Below are 25,376 nucleotides of genomic sequence, written 5' to 3'. Positions count from 1 at the left end.
ATTTCACAAGGCACTTGAATCCTTATTTTAATGAAAGCTGTTTGCAAGGCCTGCAACATAACAGCAAACAGTGCTTGAGCAGAGGTGGGCATGTCATAGCCAGCCAGAAGAGCGGCAAAGGGAGCAGAGGTCTGGATACACAGCCCTTGCCCAAGCAAGCAGTGCTGACTACAAGATCATGCTCAAAAAAAAAAAAACCAAACTAGAAGCAATTACAGTCTTCTCCGAGTTACATTCTGTATTAAATTCCAGCAAAATTTACATCAGCAAAATCATAAATAAATGTCTTGAATACAGCATTTCGCTTCAGTAAATTTGCTTAAAGTTAGTCAAAAAGACAAAACTAAAAAGGATTATTTTGTTTCCAGGGAGTTGTACGTTGTAGTATAATTAAAGCTAATAATTAATAGAATAGCACAATTTACCTTGAGAGGCCAAACTCACCTCTTCTCAAGTCTAATTAGGTTTAATGACTGGAACAGAACAATTCTATTTATACAGTACTGTTAAACAGCAACTTTTTGGAACATGTTGCACCTTATTCTACTTCTACCTAAAGTCTGATCCTAAACCTACTGAAGCAATTAAAAAAGAAAAAGGACTTCTTAAAATCCCTAATGCATTCTAAGTCTGCCTTTTACACATTATCTAGTGACAGACAATAATGGTTAAAATAAAAAAAAAAAAAAGTAGATATGCACAAACACTGATGTTTAGACTTTTAAACACTTCCCCTCCTAAGCATGTTAGCTGGTGTGCTGGGGAGTGATGACACTTCAGTTGTTCCTATTCACATGCAGCAGCATAAAGCAACAAAACAATATTTTATTGCTAAATGTTGCTTAATTTAAGAGGGTAGTGTTCCTTAATCCCCTACTTGAATATAGATTTAAAGGAAAGACAGGCTCTTCTGGAGGGCAATTCAGAGTCAGAACCTAATTTAAGTGCTCTATATAATGTGATGCAGTAAATTTTCTATTGAGTGTGTAACTTAGAGAAAGATCAGCCTACCATTTACCAACCAATGCAGGTACCTGAAGCTGGGTGTAAGAACAAGCTCAAATGTTAATGATGACAATGCTTACTTTCTCTTAAAAACTCTGTTGGTAATCCACGTGGCAGTGTGTAACAAAGAGAAATGGGAAATTATTAGTTAACAAGGGGTAAGCTACAGGAAGAGTATAAAGTGGTCATTTGAAGAAAATAAATCACATGGGTATATCTAGTAAAGCAGAACATAGTAGATGGTATCCTAGGTTTCTTCTGAATTCACAACTTAAGGGTCTTCCACATCCTCCTCTTCATTTAAATCCCTTCGTTATCCCTGTAATTGAGAGAGTCTGCGGCCATACTGAGGATTGATGAAATGCAGGTAGCATCTTAGTTCTTATTTTCCCTCACGCGTTAGCACACTTACAGGTTTTATTTCATTATTACTATTATTATGGCCAAGGCATAGCTGAGATTATACACAGTAACCTTTTTCAAATTCTGCAGAATTACTGCTAAAACTGATTTATGCTTTCAGATGATTTTTAGTCTTGGATCTTACTTCAGAGTTGCTCTTGCCAGCAAAAATACATAATTGGGATAAAAAAGCTTCACCATCCAGCAATGCAGTCATATAAGTTTTAAAAATCCAATATTTTTCAGGAAATATTTATATTGACAGTACATGACCTTTCCAAGAAATTAATATCATCACCTAATGACCATATCAGTCAGTGCACACCAGTACTTTGTTATCATGCTACACCTTTACTCACAGTTCTTTTCCTGCTACCATGCGGCACAGAAAGGAATTTTCCATTACTACTTCTATTTTTTTTTTATTAGAATAAATAATACATCAATAAACAAAACTCCAGTGTTAGTTTAAAAACAAACAAGCAAACAAGAAACAACATTAAATTAGGACTGCTGCATGCTTTAAGACATGCAGTTACTACAGCTTTCATGGGATTCAAATCAGCCACTGCCCAGGATGTACTATTTGCCTAACCTGTATGGATAAAGGTTGCTGTCACTGTGTCATAACAGTACAAAGCTGCAAGTCTTTCAGGTACCTTCAAGTTTATCTGTAGACTCCTAGGCATCAAGAGAAGCTGATAGAATGAATCATAGAATGGCTTGAGTTGAAAAGGACCATAATGATCATCTAGTTTCAAACCCCTGCCACCAGCAGGCTCGCCAACCACATCCAGCCACAGATGGGGCACCCACAACCTCCTTGGGCAATGTGTTCCAGTGCTTTACCACCCTCTGAGTGAAAAACTTCCTCCTAATATCTAACCTAAGCCTCTCCTGTCTCAGTTTAAGACCATTCCCCATTCCCCTATCACTATCCACCCTTGTAAACAGCCGTTGCCCCTCCTATTTATACGCTCCCTTCAAGTACTGGACTGGACCATCGGCCACAATGAGGTCTCCCTGCAGCATTCTCTTCTCCAAGCTAAACAAACCCAGTTCCCTCAGCCTTTCCTCACAGGAGAGCTGCTCCAGCCCTCTGACCATCTCAGTGCCCTCCTCTGGACCCGCTCCAAGAGCTCCACGTCCTTCCTGTGCTGGGGGCCCCAGGCCTGGACGCAGTGCTGCAGATGGGGCCTCACAAGAGCCGAGCAGAGGGGGACAATCACCTCCCTCTCCCTGCTGGCCACCCCTTTTTTCATGCAGCCCAGCACACAGTTGGCCTTCTGGGCTGCAAGCGCACACTGCTGGCTCATGTCCAGCTTCTCGTCCACCAGGACCCCCAAGTCCTTCTCTGCAGGGCTGCTCTCAAGGAGATTTTCCCCCAGTCTGTATAAATGCCTGGGATTGCTTCAGACCAAGTGCAACACCTTGCACACAGCCTTGATGAATCTCATCAGGTTCACATGGGCCCACTTCTCCATCCTGTCCAGGTCCCTCAGGATGGCTTCCCTTCCCTCCAACGTATCGACTGCACCACTCAGCTTGGTGTCATCTGCAAGCCTACTGAGGGTGCACTCGATGCCATCATCTGTGTCAGTGATGAAGATGCTGAAGGAGCACCGGTCCCAAGACCGACCCCTGAGGGACACCGCTTGTGACCGGCCTCCACCCTGACACAGAGCCATTGATCACAGCCCTTTGGCTGCGTCCAGCCAACCAGTTCTTAATCTACTGAACAGTTCATCCTTCAAGTCCTCTCCAATTTAGAGAGCAGGATGTGCTGAGGGACCATGTCAAAGGCTTTGCAGAAGGCTGTGTAGATGACATCCATTGCCCTTCCCCCATCCACTGATGCCACCAGATTGGTCAGGCACGATCTGCCCTTGGTGAAGCCGTGCTGGCTGTACCAGAGCTGACGCACCACAGGCCAACCACATGGAAACGTGACAGATTCACAATACAGCCACTGTGCCGGCTGAACACTATTAGTAATACTGATATGCTATGGACGTAGAAGGCTTATTGAGGTTTTGTTCTGGCCCTCCTTGCACAGGCCATTATTAAGGGAAGCTACACTTTTATCCCTCTACAGGCTAAGTAAGCTACTGATTCATCCTTAAATAACACCCTATGGATATGCAATTTCATGCCTTCGCTGTTCACCTCATTTATGCACTAGCTAATCTTTCTATCTTGTCATTTCATCAACCTCAAACAACTTAGACTTCCTCTTCTCTGAGGCATTCAAGATACAGATAAAATTCAATCTCCAAAATTTAATGTATAAATATATACGTGCTGTGGTTTAACCCAGCAGGCAATTAAACACCACAGAGACTTTCACTCACCTCCCCCCTCTTCTCCTCACTGCGATAGGTGAAAGAGCATCAGATAAAAAAAAAAGTAGAACTTGTAGATTGAGGTAAAAACTATTTACTAAGGCAGAAAAGGAAGATACAAATAATAGTAATTATAATAATATACATATATATGTATATATACAAAACAAGTGACAGACAAGCAATTGCTCACCATCCACTAACCAATCCTTATCCAGTCTCCAAGCAGCAGCAGCTCCCCTGGCCAATTCCCCCCCATTTTTCATGGGTATTTTGGTATGATGTCTTATGATACAGAATTTACCTTTGAACAGTTTAGGTCAGCTGTCCTGGTCCCTCTCAGCTCCTTGTGCCCTCTCAGACACCCCTGCTGGCAGGACAGTAAAAGAAGCCAAAAACCTGGAATGCCCTCTGTTCATACAGCAGTGCTCAGTAACAACTGAACACCAACCAAAACATAGCATCGTATCAAACGCTCTGAAGAAAAAAAATCAATTCTGTTCCAGCTGAATCCAGGACAGTATACAAGTATGTATTTTGCCATCCTAGAAGATGAAAGCCATGCTCAATAAGGTAATGAGATAGTACACAGAATAACTCAGACTATCTGCTCAGACATACCCCATCCTCTGGGAGTGTTCTTGACTTATAGTGACATCCAGAGTAATTAAATTCTAGTCATGTTTCCTTGAATAGCCAGGACTTTTATTTGTCAGGAAGTTTAAAATCAGCACTTCTGGCCATAACTTAACACAATACATTTTTTTCCTTTCACTTCTGTAAGTCCAACCTATTTGATTAGATACTTACTTGGCATAATGACCTGCCCTACAAACTATGAAATAAGCTTAACTAGGACGGAACTCTCCTATTGATAATCTTCACTAGGATGGAACTCTCCTATTGTCTCGTTACACCAGCCTAGTTTGCAAGCCACAGAATTTCAGCATCACTTTAAATATTACTGAGGAAGCATCTATAAAATGCCTGACAAATGTAAGTTCAGTGACAGAACTGACAAAGCCAGGAGCCAAGCTATTTCTTTTCATCTCTGGTCTTAGCTGAAGTGACATCAGCTCACCACATGTAAGAGCACAATCACCATAGTAACAGCAGTTAAAAACTGAGGGGAAATCTCTCTGCTGTTTTCAAAGAGAATATATAACATCTTACTGGTTATCCACCTGTGCTTTTCAGAAGATGTAATTTCAATAAAAATGACTCTGTGGTTTGTTTGGTGAGCTTCACACAAGACACATAAGAAAGTAGTATCAGTGTGTTACAGCATGTATACTGAACACATGCTATCTGTTAAAACTTCCACTGATACTCCTGCAAGAAATGACTCAGTTACAAACAGTTCCACAATACAGATTTGTATTGCAGCATTAGGAAGAGACAGAATGTTACTGGACAATATATTTTTCCTTTGGATTGTAAAGCTGAATACAAAGACAGGTTTTTGCCATTTAACATTGAATACAGGATAAAATTCTTGATCCCTTGTGATCAAAACTGACCATGCAATGCCACTTGATACATTTCACTAGATCTGTTCCAGGGAGGTCGTGAGGCAAATCAGTTTAGTGTGGAAGTGGCACCATTGTTAGCTTTGTACATCCGAGGTGAAAACTGAAGGGCTGTCTACATCTGTCAGTTGGCTTCAAGGTGCAGATTGTCTCACTTTACTGAACCTCTGAGTCTTGAGCTGGTGACATTTCCAGGTGCCCTTGCATCAGAATTAGAGGCTGATTATGCTCTGCAATTTCCTCATCTTCATACAAAGGTAACCTTTTAATATATGGCTTAGTATTGCTTGTTCTCAATGACAAGTACCCAACCAGTTTTTAGGACAGCTTCTCAGGAGGTCACATTCTGGCTTTATTTTTTGGATTGTCACTAGTAATGACAGTTAGAAATTACCACCTTGACAAGAATTTTCCCTAGCTCCCTTTCATTTGCTACTGTAAACCATTTTTCCTTCCAGTCTAAAAGATAGATTTTGATAATGTGCTCTTACATAATAACAGAACTGCAGAAGTCAGTTTTCCCAACATATTCTTTTGGCTTTGTAGGATTTTCCAACATTCCTCATTGTCCTGTATCATTTGTAGCCCTGAGAAAATCTCTGTTCTGACTTCACCTTCACCTTTATACACAAACAACCTCTGACAAGCAAAGCAAGAGAAGGTACAGCCAGAAGGCTGCTAACAGAGATCTTATACCATTGTCAGTAACCAGTAATGTGAAGATTTTTAGTCCTTATACTGAGACAGGCAGAACATAAATATTTTTAGTGCATTCTCAAAGTCAGGAACAATTCTTAGGACAGTACTTACTGCAAAAAAATTATATTCTTAACTCCATTTAGCTAAAATGGATTATGGTATCAGGGAAGATAAAGCAAATTGGATTTGAATTAATCGGTTGACTACTGACAAGGTAGGCTTCCCTGGTCTACTGTGTTGCAACTGTGAATCCAAGTTCAAAAAAAAAATAACCTCCATTTGGTACTAGTAGAGTTTAACAGAGACAAAATCAGATCTTTTTTCTTCCTTGCCTTCAGCTCACACATACCTTGAACATTAAAAGGCACCTTTCCTGAAGGATGTCATTCTGGAAAAAGAGCAACTGTATACCACAAGAACATGCCTTTCTATGTATGCATGTCTACAGAGAATAGTTCTGGGTAAAACTGCAGAAAGAGGGTAAAATTAAACATTCTTTTTTTTTTCTATTTGGCCATTTCTCCAACCAAAGAAAAAATCTAGGAAACAAAAAACACAATGTATTTTTCCTCAATATTTATTTTGCTTCATGTGATCATGTGATTATTTAGTTTCTCTTTGCACCCCATTCAGAAGACACTGGAAATGCCTACAAATTAATTCCAGGGCTGTGGAATATCTGAAAAACAAGCAAACAGAATAGGATTGGGCTGCCGTGTACCCCAGAGGTCAATACAGGATCCAATCCTATCAACTTATTCACTAATATTCTGGATGATGGGACTAGACTGCTGATGATATGAAGTGGGGAAGAGTATCTGACATGCCAGATGGTCACACTGCCATCAGAGAGACTGGACTGACTGACAGAAACTTAATGATGTGCAAAAAATGAAAGTATGGACTCTGCACCTAGGAAGAAGTAACCTTAAGCACCTGCATATGTTGAGGATTGCCCAGCTGAAATTTGCAGAAAAGGTCCTCGTGAACACAAGCTGAGCACGAGCATTGGTATTTTCCAATACGATCTTCCCAAGAAAGTAACATTCAGACTGAAAACACAATTTGTCAGAAGTTTGTTCTGGTAGCTGTTTTGAACAACCTGGATTTATCCCCTGCCCCACTGATCACTTTTGCCTCTGTACAATCCTGTGATTATGCTGGCAGAACTCCCTGTGATACATAAGAAAACCAAATACCATAAGGGAACAGATACTGATAAAAATAACCCAGAAAAACAAATGTTATTTTGAACCTAGTTCACTTCCTCCATCTAGTTTATTTTATAGCTCCATAACAGCTGAAGGGACACAGCAGAAGAAGCTGAATAAACAGGGACGTACAAAGAGGATTGTTTTAATTCTGTTGCATCCTTCCCTGACTACTAACACCTGCTGTAAATATGGATTTCTACCAAGCAGAATTTAAACAAAGGACATAAGTACATCATCATCACCATATAGCAAAAGCTATTCACTATAAACCTGAGCTTATAACAAGAAACTTGAAAGGCAAATGCTCCAAGATAGCAGTAGTAATTACCATTGTCATGGGAGCCCTTATAAATCTCTTGCATAAGCAAGAAAATGATGAAACAAAAATACTTTACAGCAATGACTGAATGAACATTACACTGAAGCATTGTTTTGATTTTAGGCTTTAGCCAGATTCATGCTAAAACAAAACATTATTTCAGCTGACGTATACAATGTAACTCAGCTTGAAAAGTAGAATAGTTAACAATAGCTGAAACAAAAAAGAAAGCTTGCTGTACACATTTAGATTCTTTTCTACTTCATGTAAAGTATTTAATATGAGTTGTTACATTTCTAATGCCAAGAAGTGTTTATATTGTTGGTTTCAGCCTATACCTGAACCTAACCATGTGTTACACTCTGCTTTTATTCAGTTACTCATGCAAGGCCTAATGAATTAAACCTGTTTGCTACTCTGTATCGACTGAAAACAGGAGTCTCCCATTTCACAAGTGACAGCACACACATATCAGGTAAACTGCATGACTGAGGAACATTTTTCCACTTCTGGGGCTGTAGCTGCCTATTCGGTCACAATCCCACCCTGCAGTACTATCTGAATCACAAACATGTATTTGTCTGGGAAGGACTTCCAATGCAGGCCGGAAGGAGGATCTGCCCTCCAGTATGGCATAATCAGTGTACATTGTTTTGAACTGTTCCTGAATGGGTCTGCCTGCAAATTAATGCTGGCCTTCTCACCACATGACTGACCTGTTTTTAAAGCAACTCAAACAACAATGGCTTTTCTTGAGTCAGTTCTTAAAGCCACCATTTCATAGAGGACAGCAACAATTACAGTGATTGTTTGCCATCACTTTTCTTGTCTTTGTTCTAATGACGTAGACATTTAAATGTGAACAACTTTTCAGGCATTACCTTCATATCTATTTCTGTACCATGGATCTGCTGAGCTACTGTTTTGATGATTCCAATGACAATATCCTGTAGACCTTCCCTTTCTGAATAGTAATGCAGAATGAGTCCTTTCCCCTTCTCCGCATCAGTGCATCTGAAGGAAGGGGCTCGCATACCTGGGTAAATAGTAGCAAGATGGTCATGCAGAGCATCCAGGTTCTAGAAGAAGAAATTTAAAATATGATTATAAGACGTTCACTTATTAGCTTTGAGCAAAATAAGTACATCTCTTGCCTAATCTGACTCCACCCCTTCTCCTGTTGGTCACACTCCCTTCAAACTTGTTTTACTACTTCTAAAACAGCCCCCAGCAGGCTTTTCAGGTAGCTGGAGGTGTTCTTTCCACCTACTGTGAAAACATCTGGACATGAACAGCAGCAAAACTAGCACTATAAAGAATTACTCTAAGTAAGAATCCATGCTCAACTATGCTGTATTTCAAAACTACGGTGATTAAAGACTGTATGGACTTCTCAAATCCAAAGCCCACTCATTTGCATCCTTTCCAAATTCAAGCCCCTATAGTTTCTTTGAATTTAGACATCAAACACAAATAAGCACCTTTTTATAGACATCAATCTTTCCGCTGCTGTCAGTGAAACAACAGGCTACCTCTATCATCATAACAGCCAGACCAATTTGACAGGGGCTGACCTCAAATATAGACTATGTTTGAGAATAAGGAGAAAAAAAAACCAACAGGACTCACAGAACATGGCTACTGTGAAAATGTTTCAGAAAAACATTTGTTTAGAAAGAGAAAAAAGGTCTTTTATATTTTCAACTGATGTCTTGGACATCTTATGTATTTCACTTTAAATTTTAACACGACAAATTGACATCTGGACAGGAAAACTAAATGTGAAATTGAGAGGCATATCTAATGAGGATAATAAAGAGAACAAAGAGATCAAAACCACACTAAGAATACAGTGACAGCTCTGACTTTGTTTAGGAAGCAATTACCATGGCTCCAGTTTGCTGTTTACTGTATAGAGTTCAATACACAAAAAGCAACCTGGTTTGCTAAACGGTGTTGCAACTCAAATAACTATTTATCTGCTGTAAAACATACATACTTCCTTTACATCCTAAGCCCAGATCATTACCGTATATTTCAAATGTAGTTCTCCCAACCCCCCACACAACTGCTATCACCAGATCCTGAATATTTTCTTCTAGCACAATGGAAAGTGAGGTGAAAATATTTTCAATGTGTTGGTTGGCCCATTTTCCACCTTTCCTAAGCATCTTTCAATCATCAAATCCATGGAACCATAATGAACTTCGTTTCATGGGAGCTGTGAAGCACTTAAACAGCTGCTTCTTCTCCTGGAAGGCCTCCAGAGGAAATGAGGCTCTTAGAAATGAATTCTGTAGGATGTAACCAGACTGGAGCTTCCTCCTTCAGTTTTTTAGTTTGTTTCAAACTCATGTTTTTGTTGCTATATCAACACCTCCAAACTAAAACTTGGAGAGGCAACAGCGAGGGAGGCAATTTATTCCAGCTGTTAATGAGCATTCAGTTGCAAAAAGCAGAAAAATGTTTGAAGGCAAATTCTGTAAGATCATTAAGGGGCTCAAGGCAATTAAGTTGGAAGAGAGTTTGTGAGATGTGGATGAGAAAAGAGCAAGAGCTCCAAGGAAGTGCTCCTGAATCTCCTTAATTGCATTAAGAACTGTGTTTCTGGTACACAAGCTAAAGGACCAGCTAAGAACTATTTTGGAAACAAGACTCTTAAGGAGATACATGGAAATAGAGGATAATCAAGTTCTACAGTCATCAACATAATTCCAGAAGAAGTTAAGCACAGAATTTTTTTGTATGGCTGTCTCATTATAAATATTTAAGTCTGGCACAAGCATTGCTAACAAATGATGGTAGCCCCACTGTGAATGATCACTTTGCCACCCTACTACCTCATTACTGACTTTGTCCGAGAAACATCAAATGTGAATCCATGCAATAAGCTCTTTAGTCTTGAACCACCAATCATTCTGAGCTGGGGACCAGTCCAGAATGTACTGCAGCAGCTTTGAAGTATCCACTGCATCTTTTCTCCCCCATGCATACAGACTATGGAGTGAGCAAAGTGCTTACTGTATGCAGTTAATAAGCAGTAGAAATGTGCATCCAGATGAAGGCACCAAAACTGCTCCAACAGCCTGCCATTTAGACATTTTATCACTGTTACTTCCAACAGCAGCCCTACTTTGTCTTGTGTTTGACCTATCCTAAATTGAATGGTCTAAAAGACCATGTCTTTTTTTCCTAGACTGTCCACATGCTATAGGCCAGAGGAGTGGTCAGATAAAGATAATAATTGTTTAAGTTCTCTCCCTGAATTCTTTGCTCTCAGATTACTCAGATGAATGCCAGAGCTTGTGCTGGTACCAGAGACACTAATTCTAGAGCTTGTTAAAACATGAAAGGATCTCCAAGCAGGAATGAGCATGGACAGTAATAACAAACCAGGCAGATCCTAGACAGTCTTAAAGAGTTATGACTGGCACCTGAAATATAAAGACACACTGTTCAGCTCCGTGCTGCACAGAGCACACAGAGAAAGTATTGTATGAGAGGAATTAATCCACTTAAATTCACTGCACTGAAATGACAAACAAATAAATAGCCACCTAAATGATCTCCTACATGAGACAGGACTAATCCCTACTCCAGCATTTGATTTTCTTTCAGTAGAAAGCTACTGAATATAACAAAAACACACTTTGAGTTGCTTAGGAGGCTTTATCTTTTCACATTGCTCCTCCTCAGCACAGTGTCTTCTTTCAATATGATTTGCAATTTTTCCAGCCCTATGTTTTTCTAGAAAGTATAAATATTAGATTTGGTTGTGCTGTCTTCTTCCTCTTTCTTAAAGCCTGAAGTATCTGTGTTTCATTTATGAATAAACTGAATTATCTCTGAAATGTCAAGGAAAATAGAATATAAACATGAGATTTATTTTCACACACTTAAAAAACCTGCAGCCCTCTATAATTTTCACACATTCCTGGGCTTAATACAGGTTTCAAGAAGTGCTTTTGGAATCATACCATATATTTTAAGAATCTGACAAAAAGTGAGCACATCAAACTCAATCTGCACCTATTTTAGTAAGTATATAAATAAGCTTCCTGACCTAATCTGTCTGTTAGAAGCTGCAAAAACAATAAATCATGGATAATGTTGATTTTCCATCATAATTAAAAGCTGGAAAGTACACTGCTGGCACAATTACTAATACACCTGTTTTGTTACAATTTACAGGAGTACATAATGACTAATGTCATCTTCTAGCACTGAAATGCAAACAAAACGGCCTAAAATACTTTAATTAGAAGAATATAAATGTATGTAGTTCATACTTTTCCAGAGGTTTGGTATGTACTACAAATGTGTCCATCATTATTCATACTAAGGAACAGAAAGATGAGTATACTGGATGGAAAAAGTGATGAGAGAAAGGAAGAAGAAAGGACTAACAAAGTGTACTCAAAGCGATGGAGGAATTGGATGGCTGTATCTTTTTTTCCTGCCTTCTATTCTTGCTTAAACCCAACCATAACTTCAGTACATCTTTAAAAATTACATTGATCCATATGTATCCTTTGAGAGCAGCCTGTGAATGGAGCTATAAGGTAGTATGGACGTCCAATCCCACAGACAAACAGTGGTATACAGACCACACATTTGGTATGCATCAGATGGAGCATACACACAACTTGTCTTTTGGCCCAGCAATTACAGACTGGGGATCTGTAAAAGAAGTCTGGGTTGAATACACTCAAGATGCTCTGCAGTGCTACAGGTTTCAGAGCAAGTAGTGAGATGCCCAAGTAAATACCTCAGAAATTCAGCAAAGTAGGCTCTTTGCTCCTTTCACATTCTATTACCAGAGAGAATTTTAAGGGAAAAGATGACAAAATGCTGCTAAATTTCCAGTGAAAATCAATAGAGGTTTGACACAGCTATTGGGCAACCTCCTGTGAAACCTTCATCAGTTCAGTGTTTTTAAACTCATTACAGCACACAGTTCACCCTTGAAGTAATCTATATAACAAATACAAAACTGTATTTGAAGTGAACAATTTTCAAGTGACAAAAAACAGAAGCCCATCTTCGCTACACTTGGAAATCACACTTCAGAGAGGTCATTACATTTTTTCCATGCTACTGAAAAATTACTTCCAGTTTGTTTTGGTTTACAGCACAATGTCACAATGTTCTGAAGTTAGGAAAACACAAAAAAAGGATAGCTGCTCTATCCCACCCTCAGTTCACGTACAAAAACAATTTCCTGTCTTAGAAACAAGCTGTGTGTGAGCCCTAGCTCTGTACATAACGTAGAATTATAAATAACATCTATAATTAGTCAAAGAGAACTCTGGATGAGAAATATCCTACAGGCCTGAAGACCACATTTTCTGTTAATATAAACAACATAAAGCCCTTTTAATTAACATGTACAGGCAGTCTGGTGTTTTTTTCATGTCTCTTACACTCCATGCTTTTGCTACCTATGAAAATTCCTGTTCTAACTTCTTCTTCGTAGCTTCAAATTAAATTTCAGATGTATGAATGCTTCTATGAACGCCATCTTACCTGCCTTCTCAACTCACTGTTCATGAAATCAAACAAAGAGAACTGTTCAAAGGGAAAAATAGTACTTTAACAGGTAACTGAAAAGTATATTAACCAAGAGGGATACAGAACAGCAATGCCACAACTGCTAAGCAGAGAAAAGCTCTATAGAATACAAATACCAAGGCATGTATCCTTCATACCTCTATACAAATAAAGCTACAGAGTACAACTTTTATTTCTACATTCCATTCTAACCTGTTGGCTAGACCATACTCCTGTCTAGTCCCCTGTATCTGGAATAGTTTGGCATAAAAATCTTACCTGCAAAAATTCTCTAACATTTGAGCCCAGAACACGCAGAATTGTATCATAGCCAGATTCTTGACAAAACACAAAAAACATCTTCCCAAACATCTGAAGAATTTCCCCAGCATTCAGATCTAGTAAAAACAGGAAAATGTGATTTAGTTCACACATTAACAATACCTAGACTGCACCCAGATCCAGAAGGCCAAGAATATGAAGACAAGAGTCAGAGTGCATAAAAAAGCAATGCATATACAGTACATTCAGTACATATTCAGGAATTTCAGGAGGATTTACAGATAACCTTTATGCATTTTGTCTATGTGTAGCAGCTTAGATTTTGATACAGATAAGGAAGCACTACTTGCAAATAAAGGAACTCAGCAACACCTGACTCTGGGAGGTTACTTCTGGTTTACAACAGCATTGAACTACATCAGCTGCATCAATTCAACATGACAACCAGTTTGGGTCTGCAGATAAAAGAAAGCTGATGGGTATAATTATACCTTTCAAACTGCAGGACAGTGTTGCAACGACTGAAAATGAATGCTACCCAAATAAACAGCAGATATGAAATAAGACGTGTCACAAATCATTCCGTAACTTGGCATCTTTGTTAAGCAGAGAGCAGAAGGAGAGCAGAAGGACACAGAAGGACACGCTATTACAGCAGTGATTGAAATCTGGGTGCATTAGCAAGGTCATTACAGTGATACATTGTTACTTCATGACCATTTTGTAACTCTGATGACTTGTGGATTAGATACATTACTACAATTTAAGGTGTATCTACGACTTGGAATATTACTTAGAAGTAATACAAACCACTTAAAGGAATAAAAGGAATAAAAATATTTGAGGTAAATAAATAACAATAAAATCCATTCTTCTGCTATTTTTTTTAATCTCCAACCATTATTATGTTTTCTCATTGTCTGTGCTAAGTCCTGTTTCTCTCTGCTATGTGGACTTTCCTGTTTGTGATAGTTTTCAATCTTACATGTAATGACTGGTCAAAAAGATATCCGTATTACTTACTAAGAACCTTGCTTGCAGCTGCAACCAGATCATAGGTCTTGGAATCATCATATATTATTCTGACAAGAAACTGTCCTTCTTCATCCAGCTGTGCCTCCTTCCTATAAAGGAAATGAAATACTTTTGGTTGAGGGAAAAACACCAAATGTGTAAAGTGATTATACATTGTTTGGTATTACTCTTTTAAATAATGCAAGTCTGCAAGTTACACATTTAGGAAGTTACGTAATAAAGAAAGCTAAAAATATAACTGTTTCACACTCAGGATAATTAAGATACAACACCACTATCTTATGACCATTTGTGCTATGAAAATACTAATTAGCTGGGAGAAAATAAACATAACTTTTTGGTACAGAGCCTCACAACAAAGTTGTGGGACTTAGACAGATAGAATTTGTATTTTAAAAAGGGCAATACTTAGAAATAGAAAAAGAATCAAAAAAAGATAAGATTTTTTAACAAAGCCAGGCATGCTGTATGAATCGAGATACTCATCAACTCACCACTGAAATAATTATTTCTCTAATAGACAAATAAATCACGAGGAAAAGTTATTTACTACTACCATGATAATGAAGGGCTCTTATCACAGTAAGACAGAAATGCTTCTCAAGATAGAATTGAAACGTACTGTTTAAGAGCCAATATTCTAACTGCTTTAAACTCGTAACAATCCTCAGAAGAATTTTAAACCTTTAAAAAGCAGATTCTAAACCTACTTCTAATATCCTACAACATCTTTTACAACAAAATCTTTATCTCTACCACCACATAACCAGTCATCATCAGAACAAAATTCCTTAATTGATATTTAGCTTCTAGTGGTATAGAGCCAGCATTAGCTATTTCAAAAATGAAATCATACAAACAAATAACGTCCACACAACAATTCAAGTATTCTGTTTTACTTGAATAATCCATCCATACAAACGCAGAAACATTCTGAGCAATACTCAACAGAGGAAAGACTGAGGATTAAGTATTCTGGTTTGTGTTAAAACTGATAGATGACAAATGGTACTGTTGATAAGGCCCGATTTCAATTTAATATGATGTTATTCTACTGACCTAAGTGAAATTAATGGTCATTTAGCCCTCAGGTTAATAATCATGTGTCTGACAATCTGTCTACTCTCAATGAAAGTCAAGAACACATTATTTTCAAATCCATTATTTTCTTCTTCTTTCTCTTGCTTTAATCATGCCCACTGCATTTTTACCACTGACCAAAAATTAGTATTAGATTGTTTTTGTATTTAAAATATCTGTCTACTTTGTTATTACTAGTGTATGAATGGGCATAATGAGCTGAAAACAAATGAAGCAACTTTCAAAGCAGTAAGACAAGGCTGCAGCCTTTAGCTGAGACTAAAATTCCTACAGAATGGATGCAAAAGGAACAACTTCTGTTATTAATGGCATGAAAAATTATTAATAATCTCAAGACGTTTTTTTTTCTGAATCTCACGGGGAGGTTCACAAAAGGAACAAAAGAGCAGGCACGAAAAAGACAAAGCATGGTATTATTTTTAATGAATAATTATTGCAATGATTTATTCATTATATCAATAAACAGCGTGTTAATAAAAAAGCAAGAAAAATGGTTTGTATACACACACTCCCCTATGACTCTTATTTTCATATTTCATTCTTCTGATCCTCTCCTCCAACCATTCTCTGACAACTTTACATCAGCCCGCAGGCTATCAAGTCCCACTGATTCCTGAAAATAGCTGATATGACATGGATTCCATCTTTCACTAAGTAGGAAGAGAGCTAGGGCTATTAGCAGGTAACGTCCTGAAGCATACGAGATCAGTCAAGGAACGAGAAAGTAAAGTTTACATTTGCTAACAACTGAACTGAAATAGTAGAAGAAAAGAAAATCATCTTGCTTCTTTGATTCTCATAACATGGAATGCAACTGGAAGTCAAATGCAGTTGAGGGAGAAGTTCGCACAAGGGTGAGCAAACTTTCCCACGTCCCGGATGCACACTGTGCCTTCTCTTAGTCTCTCTGTTCCCAGCCAAACCACAAAGGATAACATACACATCTGAAAAAGCAATGAACATCCTCTAAAGTACTGCATACTTGTAAAAGCCACAGGATGCAGTTTTTCTGTGTGAAAAATTTCTTTCTTGAAAACTGAACCAGTTTGATCACCCTGGTACCTCCTTCAAAATGCTTCCATCTCTTTTCGGTTATACTGGTTGGAACATTTCCTGTCTCTTTCTCTGTGCCAAGCCACAATTCCTATTTTATTGCAGTTACTGGGGGGAGAAACTCTGAACTGCCCTGCAGGATCTTCTCGAAACTGCTTAGAAGAGGTAACATTGCCAGTCCCCCGTCCAAAACCTGCTCATGTCCCTCTAGGAAGAAGTGGGGAAATACAGAGGTTTGAAGGGGGCCCCTCTGGAAAGGTTATGTATCAGAAAGCCCAGCTGAAGTGCTTTTACACTAATGCACACAGCATGGGAAATAAGCAGGGGGAGCTGGAAACCGTAATGGGCTTAGAAAACTATGATCTGGTGGCTATCATGGAAATGTGGTGGGATGAATCTCAAGACTGGCACACTGTGATTGAGGGCTACAGGCTCTTCAGAAAGGATAGACAGGGTAGGAGGGGAGGGGGAGTTGCCCTCTATGTTAGGAAGAGGATAAATTGCAAAGAGCTGTGTCTCAGTAACAGTCATGACCGAGTTGAGAGCTTACTGGTGAAAATCAGGGATCAGTCCAGTAAGGGGCATCTAGTGGTTGGGGTCTGCTACAGGCCACCTGATCAGGGGAACCTGTTGACAAGGTGAGCGACCAGCACGGCTGAGCAAGGACCTGCAGCTTAAACTGAGGGAAAGAGGGAAATGTACAGGAAGTGGAAGCAGGACTGTGTAGTCTGGGAGGAATACAGGGATGTTGTCTGCATGTGTAGAGATAAGATCAGGAAAGCCAAGGTGCAGATGGAGCTGAACTTGGCGAGGGATGTGAAAAATAATGAGAAGGGGTTCATCAAGTACATAAGCAGGAGGAGACAGATCAAGGAGAGTGCTCCCCCTCTGATAAATGAGGACGGAGAACTGGCTTCCTCAGATGTGGAAAAAGTTGAGGTACTCAAGGAGTGCTTTGCCTCAGTCTTCACTATCAGGTTTCCCGTGTCTGCCAGGACCCTGAACCTCTACGTGTGGGTGTGGGGAGTGGTTTCTGTCCCACTGTAACAGTGGAACAAGTCCAAGACCTCCTCATGAAATTGAAAGTGTTTAAGTCCACGAGGCTGGATGACATGCATCCCAGTGCTCTGAGAGAGATGATGGCTGGTGTGGTTGCCAAGCTGCCCTTCATCATATCTGAAAAATCATGGCAGTCTGGTGAAGTCTCTGGTGAGGTAAGGGAAACATTACTCCCATTTTTAAGAAAGGGAGAAAGAAAGACCCAGGGAACTACAGATCAGTGAGTCTCACCCCTATGCATGGGAAGATCATGGAGCAGATCCTCCAAGAAGCTATGTTAAGGCACGTATGAGACAAAGAGGTGATCTGACACAGCCAGCATGGCTTCACCAAGGGCAGATCTTGCCTGACCAATCTGGTGGCCTTCTACGATGGAATGACAGCTCCAGTGGATAGGGAAGGGTGATGGATGTCATCTACCCGGACTTCTGCAAAGCCTTTGACATGGTCCCTCACCTCATCCTTCTCTCTACATTGGAGAGGTGTGGACTTGAAGGATGGACTGTTTGATGGATTAAGAACTGGTGACACACTGGAACAGGTTGCCCAAGGAGATGTGGATGCCCCATCCCTGGAGGCATTCAAGGCCAGGCTGGATGTGGCTCTGGGCAGCCTGGTCTGCTGGTTGGTGACCCTGCACACAGCAGGGGGTTGGAAGTGGATGAGCATTGTGGCTCTTTTTAACCCAGGCCTTTCTATGATTCTATTTTCAGTGTATTTTGTTGAAGTTTGTCTTCAATGCCTGTAGTTTCCCTAAGCGACCATATTTCAGAGGCACTACTGCTTATTTCAACCTCTACCCCATTTAGACTATCTCAACTACTTTGTTTTTTTCTGGTTTTCTCTAGATGCCTCACTTCACTCAGCAGCCATCTTTCTCTACAGCTTTACTGATGCATTTCCCATTCTTCTTTCAGGAATCTTCTTATTTCTGAAGATTGTGACAAATTAAATACTCGTTCCAGCAGGGGACTACTCCCCTCAAAGCTGCAGGGACAAAAAAAGACAACATCTCAGTTCGTCCTGCAATTATGGCAAGTCCAGTGAGAATGCATGATGTAAACCTGTCAAAGGACAAAAAGCTTTTTCTAAAAAATAAAATAAAAATAAAAATAATAAAAATTGTATTATCAACAACTTTTTTCCCTCCCAAGATGACTCCTCCATACTTCTTAGCCTTGCTGTGCCAGTACATGCCAATCATTTAGCTAGGTGAATTAAACATTATCTCATCAACCTAAGTATTTGTTTTACTGGGTTGATGAGATTTTTTTTTTGCTAGATGGATTACCCAGTCTGCTCTCTCACCAGTTCACAAAAACTGCTGTGCATCTAGAACAACAGGCACTTCAGTGACATCAGCTGAAGCCTTGTCCCCTGTCCCCAGTGCAGTCATCTGGATTTCTGAAGCGTTTCTGCTTCCCTTGGCAATCTGACAGCCACAAGGACTTCATGAAGTCTTTCTCTAGAAATATTTGATTATCCTTAAGGCTTCACATGATGAAGAAACGCTGCTGTACATTTATCACCAATGGCCAATGCAACATGACAGCACTCATTCTGACAGAGGCATGTGTTCTTCAGCAAAACTGATTAATTAATAACCCTGTTAGGCAGCAGAACATCACAGCTATCAGCACCAGAGAGGGTAAATATGATGTGAATGCTAGCAGTCTAGGAAACAGGACAAAGCTATTCAAACATTCATTTAGGTAACTGGGCAACTACCAGACTGTTTCTCCACAACTACAGTTTTCTCACCCAACTGCCTGAGCCCTACCTGGTCTATCAGGCCTGTCTGCATTCACACCAAGGAGCTGCTTCTAAGGCAAGACTGATATTAAGAAATACGATCACAAAGCCGACAGCATGTTATCATGGTTAAGTCACTGTGGTTGGTTGTCCATCAACTATCACTCCTCCAGCGAGATACTCTTTTTACTTCACAACCTATGAGTATCATGTATGATAACAAACCTGCTTGTATGGAATAAGGTGTGTATGTGAACCTTAAAATACCAGAAGGCTGCAGCTGTTCTCATCCGAACAGCTCTTCTCCTGGCTGACAAGTGGTTCACAAGCAGGGATTAGAATGAAATGGCCTCCTTCAATGTACAGAATTCACATTTGCCTGGCTATATTTCATAGAAAACTTCATAATCCACATCCTTATGAAAAATCATGGCACCTCCCTTGAAACATTTTGCTGCAATATTTACGCTCAGTTGTTTCTGTGTTTTTACCAATCTCTGCAGACTGCTGTGTTTGATCACAGGAATATTAGCAGCAATAACGTGGTAAATTTCTTAAGGGCTTGACTGGAAATGAACCAAAAGCAACAAGTCCTGGCAAATTCCCAATTCCTGCTCTTACTAATTCTTTAACGAGGCAGCAGGACTACAGCAGCAAGCTTTTAACTTTCATACGTCTTCTTTCAAAATAATTTCTATGTAAAGTAGAACATGATTTACAATTAACGTCTCATTTCCATTTCCAGAGGCAAAAGAAAAGAGTGCTTTGCTACCATGTAGGTATTTGCTCAAAAACATAAGAAATCCCAGCAGTCTGATGCTCTTGCCTGAACTGAGTTCTGTTGTTAGCACACCAGATACGCTATTTCATGGTTCAAAACTTACATCCTACTTTATGCCTGTCCTACCAGCTGTGCTCTGACAGCCCTTTTATTCACTCTGGACTCATTTTGAATGATTACACAGAGCTATCCCAATTGTGGGAAACAAAGACTCCAGCCTAGACTTTCCTAAAATGAGTTTTCATCCAGAATGTTTACATTATCCAGGTTAATCTGTGGAAAACTTGGGGAAAAACAATCTTAACCAACGCACCACAGACAATAACGCAGTTATTTGAGGGCATTTCTTACGTACAGGTTTGACTTTGACATCATTCAAATCCACAGAAAATTCTTACAGAGCTGATCAAAGCAGAATCAAGTCCTCTATTGATCATGCTAACAGCCCCAAATTGCTGCTCTATCAGCACAGAACACTGGCACAGGCAATACTACATGTGCACAATCGGCCCTTTGAAAGTCTTTTCCATTGTGAACCTAGTTTAGTACTTGAAAAAACACTACTAATCTTCAAAGGTAATGTTAATAATTCACAGAGATGAATGAGATGCTAAGTGCTAACAAATATTCAGACAAAAACTGCTCTTAAAATGAGAACAGATCTTGCACTACAAATCATTAAACCACAGGTTGCACACATTTTTCTTTCACCCTTGGTCTTCACACTAAAAAAAAACCTCCAAAAGACATGGTCTGGAAAAAAACCCTTTTCTCCTATTACAGATATTCCCAATTCGAATGCATAGGAAAAGACTTTCTATTAATGGCTTTCTTTAAGTTCCTGGAAACACAGGAAATGCTTTGTTTTTGGTTGTTTTAGGGCTCTCCTGCTGTCTTGAGAGATCTAACAGGCGACAGAGTAGGACAAGATGCCATCTCAGCTTGGTCCCAGCTACATCTTTTACTTATGTACACTTCCACAAAGTGGATTTTAATGTAGTTCTGCTGTCAGAATGTAGCAATTAAAAGTAATTTCAATCTATCGTTACCAAGTAGAAGGTTGCTGCTTCCAGAACATTACAATTCATGCAATATGCTATTCTGTCTCTGAAGTTAGTTGTAAAGCTGGAACTTAAAATAACAACAGCAGCAAACATTTTTTTACAGAAGAATTCTTTCATCATACGGTTTTGCACACAGTAAATATTGATAAAATATAATGGATGCAAACAAGAAAAAGTGATGATTTGAGACGTGGCAGAATACTTGGTATCCTGAAGATAGACAAGCTCCTCTGACAGCTATAGTACCATTTAGAAAGCGTTGGCATCACTTTCAGAAATCAGAATTGCAGCTGGAACTCTTCCTACCAAAACTCTGCTCTGGGTGTGTCACCTTCAACACATCACAGCAGCCACTTCAAAGACCACCTCTAGGACTTCTTCCATGATACGCATTGTTTCTTCTGGGACTTCTGCCACCATTGTGCTTAACTATTCTTGGCATACCAAGGATGGAAAAAGTGCTCATTAATTTGAAGAGACCAGTCAAAACAATCTTAATGACAAAATAACACTTCTGCACTTAGAATCCTAGCGCGACTCTGATCTCACTGATAGGAGTTTGTTGAGCTTAACTCCATTCCAAGAGAAACATTATTAAACAGAATTACATGTGTCAGAGTTAAAGATGGTATTGGTGAAACCAGAACCATCACCTTTGCATCTCTTTTACATTAAGATTACACATTTGCCACTCATTACATTACCTAACACGTGGTTTGTGTTTTCAAAATGCCTGTCCTTTTCCATGTATTTCACAAGGATGCTTTGCTTCGGGAATTTAAAATATTGATTCAATATTCCCTCTCTTCTCAATTAAAATAATAGACTTGTCCATGTTATGCACGGTCTAGAGATATTTTAAACAGCCAACTGGGAAAAACATAAATTATATTAAGTTACAAGATTAGGAAAAAAAAAATGGGAATCTGTCCAGGAAAATGACGTGCTGGGTAAAGTAAATAGGTATATTTATAGACTTCAGAGCTCTGAGCTATTTCCCAGTTTTACAGGCTGGAAATGAGAATGTTTAATGTAGGTTTTCAAAACAAGATAATCCTAGAAGATACAGATAACAAATGTGCAAGTTTTTTGTTACTAATACAAACACTAAAAATATTATGAAAAACACGAAGCTAGAACCATTTTGCTTCCTTTTACATAAGCGGACTAAAAGGAATGGTATTTACAATATCATTTCTTTTAAAAGTTTCATTTATAAGAGTGAGGGATATGTTTATAGCACCTGGTGTCCCGACAGATCTAAAAGTAATTCACCGTTCTGGGAAAACTGCAAAGTACCTAAAGAGATGCTGCCTGCATACTTACACCACATTCCATAGTATGGCACTATTTCTTTTTAGCCAGGCCTTTCCCAGATTAATTATAGAACTTGGCATCCGCGCAGCTAAAAATCCTGACATCCATCCAGATCCGTCTGCTGTGGGGAACTGAAGGAGCAGCAAATGCACTGCCCTGACTCTGCAAACGCTGCGAATCGTAGCCTTCAGGCCCATGGAGAATCACCTATTCAACATCTGTTATAACAAGACTTAATAATAATTGTTTACAACTTTGGAATGCTATGAAACAAAGACTTAGGAACATGAACAGTAAATGTTACTACTTAAAGCTGATTTCTGGATAAACACTGTTAAGAGGTGTAATGGATGAAAAGAATTAGTCTATTGTCCTTTCAATACTAATGGCTTTCCAAAGCATACTTCTGACCTCTATCTATGCTCAATCTGTTTGTTTGGTTTTTTTAATTATTATGAGACTGACTGAACAGAACACTCCACTTTTAGCACCGGCTTGAGGTGCACAGTGTTATGGATGCAGGAAATAATGAACATTCAAGGCTTTTCACAGATCACTGCAATTAATTATAAGTGGGTCCTACACAGCCCAGAAAAAACATAGACTTCCATGTATAAAACCACAGTGAAGACTTTCTTTTCTAAAAGGTACCAAAGATAGTGTGTCTGTAACATCTTTGAGCACGACAGAATCAGTAACTTTGGCTAAACTGCAAAGCAAAAGTTCTTCGTAACAAATTCATTGTGGGCTGAGAAAGGCAAATGCAGAGCAAGCTCACAGCAGCTCAACAATGCAGGAGAGAAGACTCACATGGAAGTCATTACCAGCACTGCAAAATATAGTTACATATGTTTATATGGTAAAATCCATAAGCTGCTTGAAAGGGACCTGGACTTCTACAGTTCTTGGATGAGAAGTGCAATAAGAAAGGAAAAGGAAATCAAGCAACTAGATGGAAAAATCCCAAAAGCATTAAAAAGATAGAACAATGACAACAAACATTAAATCCTAGGCACATCCAAATCGACACTTATGATGCCTAAAAGGAGTTTAGCAGCAAGCTTCCATTGCGAATCAACCCTTGCTGAGTAACACCACCAAAAATAAATGGAAGGACTATCTAACACTTCAACTACACGTGAACCTAAGTACAGGCCATAGCAACATGAGTGAAGTTCACCCAGAGGGTGGTGAGGCACTGGAACAGGTTGCCCAAGGAGGCTGTGGATGCCCCATCCCTGGGGGCATTCAAGGCCAGGCTGGATGTGGCTCTGGGCAGCCTGGGCTGCTGGTTGGCAACCCTGCCAGTGACAGGCAGGTTGAAATTGTTTGATCTTTGAGATCCTTTTCAACCCAGGCCACTCGATGTATGATTCTATGAAGTTTGATCCTTACCACATTTCCCTGCTTCTCACCGAGGCTACAGGATGCAACCTACCAAGCATGCCTTTGAGAGCACGTAACATGCTTCCTTCCCTCAAGGCAACTGATTCTTTCAGTTTGAGGACAGATTCTATGTTACTCAGATAATATACAACTACTCAATTTTTTATTTTGGTCAATATTGGTTGGTCAATAACTTCAGTCTGGGTATAAAATGTAGTTTTAAAATCCAGCTTTGGACTTATTCCTTTCTAATAAGCCTTTCTGTGGAATGGATTCCTATAATAATGGACAAGCATTAATTAGCTCTCCAAATGGCTAGTGAGGCCATTTACATAATTTCTATAATTTCTGCACTGCCACAGAGCAGAAGATAACTGTAACACTAAAACTAATTCAAAAGGTTTCACGAATTTTGGATGCCCAGGTTGAGACAGGTTCTGTTCTTTCAAGGTACTCAGCACTTCTGTGGCCAAAACACAATTTTCCACAGCCTTTATATGCCACCATGTCAGTACAGTTTAAAAGAAAATGACAGCTATGTTGTTTACTTGGCTACCCTAAATTGAAAAGTTTTTCTACCACTTCAGCTGAGATTTCAGCTTACATTATACCAAAAGAACTATGCCATGATAATTACTCAGCTCCCCATGTTCCACTGTTTTAACCACAACAGGACAGTTATAGCAAATCCTGATGAGTGAACAAGCCCAGATGCTTGGTAGCTGACAATGCACAGGGTTTCAAAGGTGACAACAAATATTTCCTTCCTGAAAAGACAAGTGATTGCCTTTTGCTCTCCACAGTGCTCACTACCAGAAATACTGAGCTCATGTAAACACTTCATTACCCAGCTGGCTCCCCAGAACTTGAGTGTTAGCAATTAAGGGCATACGTGGACAGCACTACACCAGACTGACCCACAAAAGGGCAAAGGCAGGAGGATGCCTTGATTCCACACTAAGAAAATAATACTATTTCTTGTTTTCTACATCCCATAAAGGCAAAGAGCACACGCATGTTTTGCCAATGTACAAGTTTCCATTCAGATGTTCCTTAAACAATTAGATTTTACCTCTAAGTGTTTCGTGTTTGCAAAAACTGAGCATTCAGCTTCTGCTGAGTTTTTCTGTGCTCACAGCCTACTTGTTTGGTGTGGACTTCTACCACAGTAATAGAAAAATGATGGAGACTCCAGTTGAGAGATTTCATTTCCCTAAAACAATCTTCCAGATCATTTACGCAGGAAAAATGCTGATTTATTTTATGCTCTTGTGATGAAGCCTTTTAATGTGTTTCTTAATAGGATACTCAAGTTTTCATTCCTATTCTTGGCAACGTATCTGAAAGTGTTACAGTTTGACCATCTAATACAGAGTAAATTTAGATTTAGAAGCCTGTGGGAAAATCTTGTATTCATTTAAACAAACACAGAGGGCTTTTGGGAAAGACAGACTACATGTATATGCCCTGCTAACAACAACTTAAG

General features: G+C 39.3%; 1 protein-coding gene across 1 annotated transcript in view; it reads right to left on the bottom strand.

Moving 5' to 3' along the window:
- The window catches only part of GUCY1B1 (guanylate cyclase 1 soluble subunit beta 1), a 38,787-nt gene that overhangs the window by 11,607 nt on the left and 1,804 nt on the right, over positions 1-25,376 (bottom strand). Inside the window, exons 3-5 of the mRNA XM_090138429.1 lie at positions 14,366-14,466; positions 13,340-13,458; positions 8,392-8,589 (exon numbers count right to left, since the gene is read on the bottom strand). Of these exons, the coding sequence (XP_089994555.1) occupies positions 8,392-8,589; positions 13,340-13,458; positions 14,366-14,466 (418 nt within the window). The remainder of the gene's footprint in view (positions 1-8,391; positions 8,590-13,339; positions 13,459-14,365; positions 14,467-25,376) is intronic.

This window comes from Phasianus colchicus, chromosome 4, assembly GCF_987193195.1.
Source record: "Phasianus colchicus chromosome 4, bPhaCol1.hap1.1, whole genome shotgun sequence".
Lineage (NCBI taxonomy): Eukaryota > Metazoa > Chordata > Aves > Galliformes > Phasianidae > Phasianus > Phasianus colchicus.
Note: the sequence above shows the minus strand (reverse complement) of the source record. Positions and strands in the feature narration are given on the sequence as shown.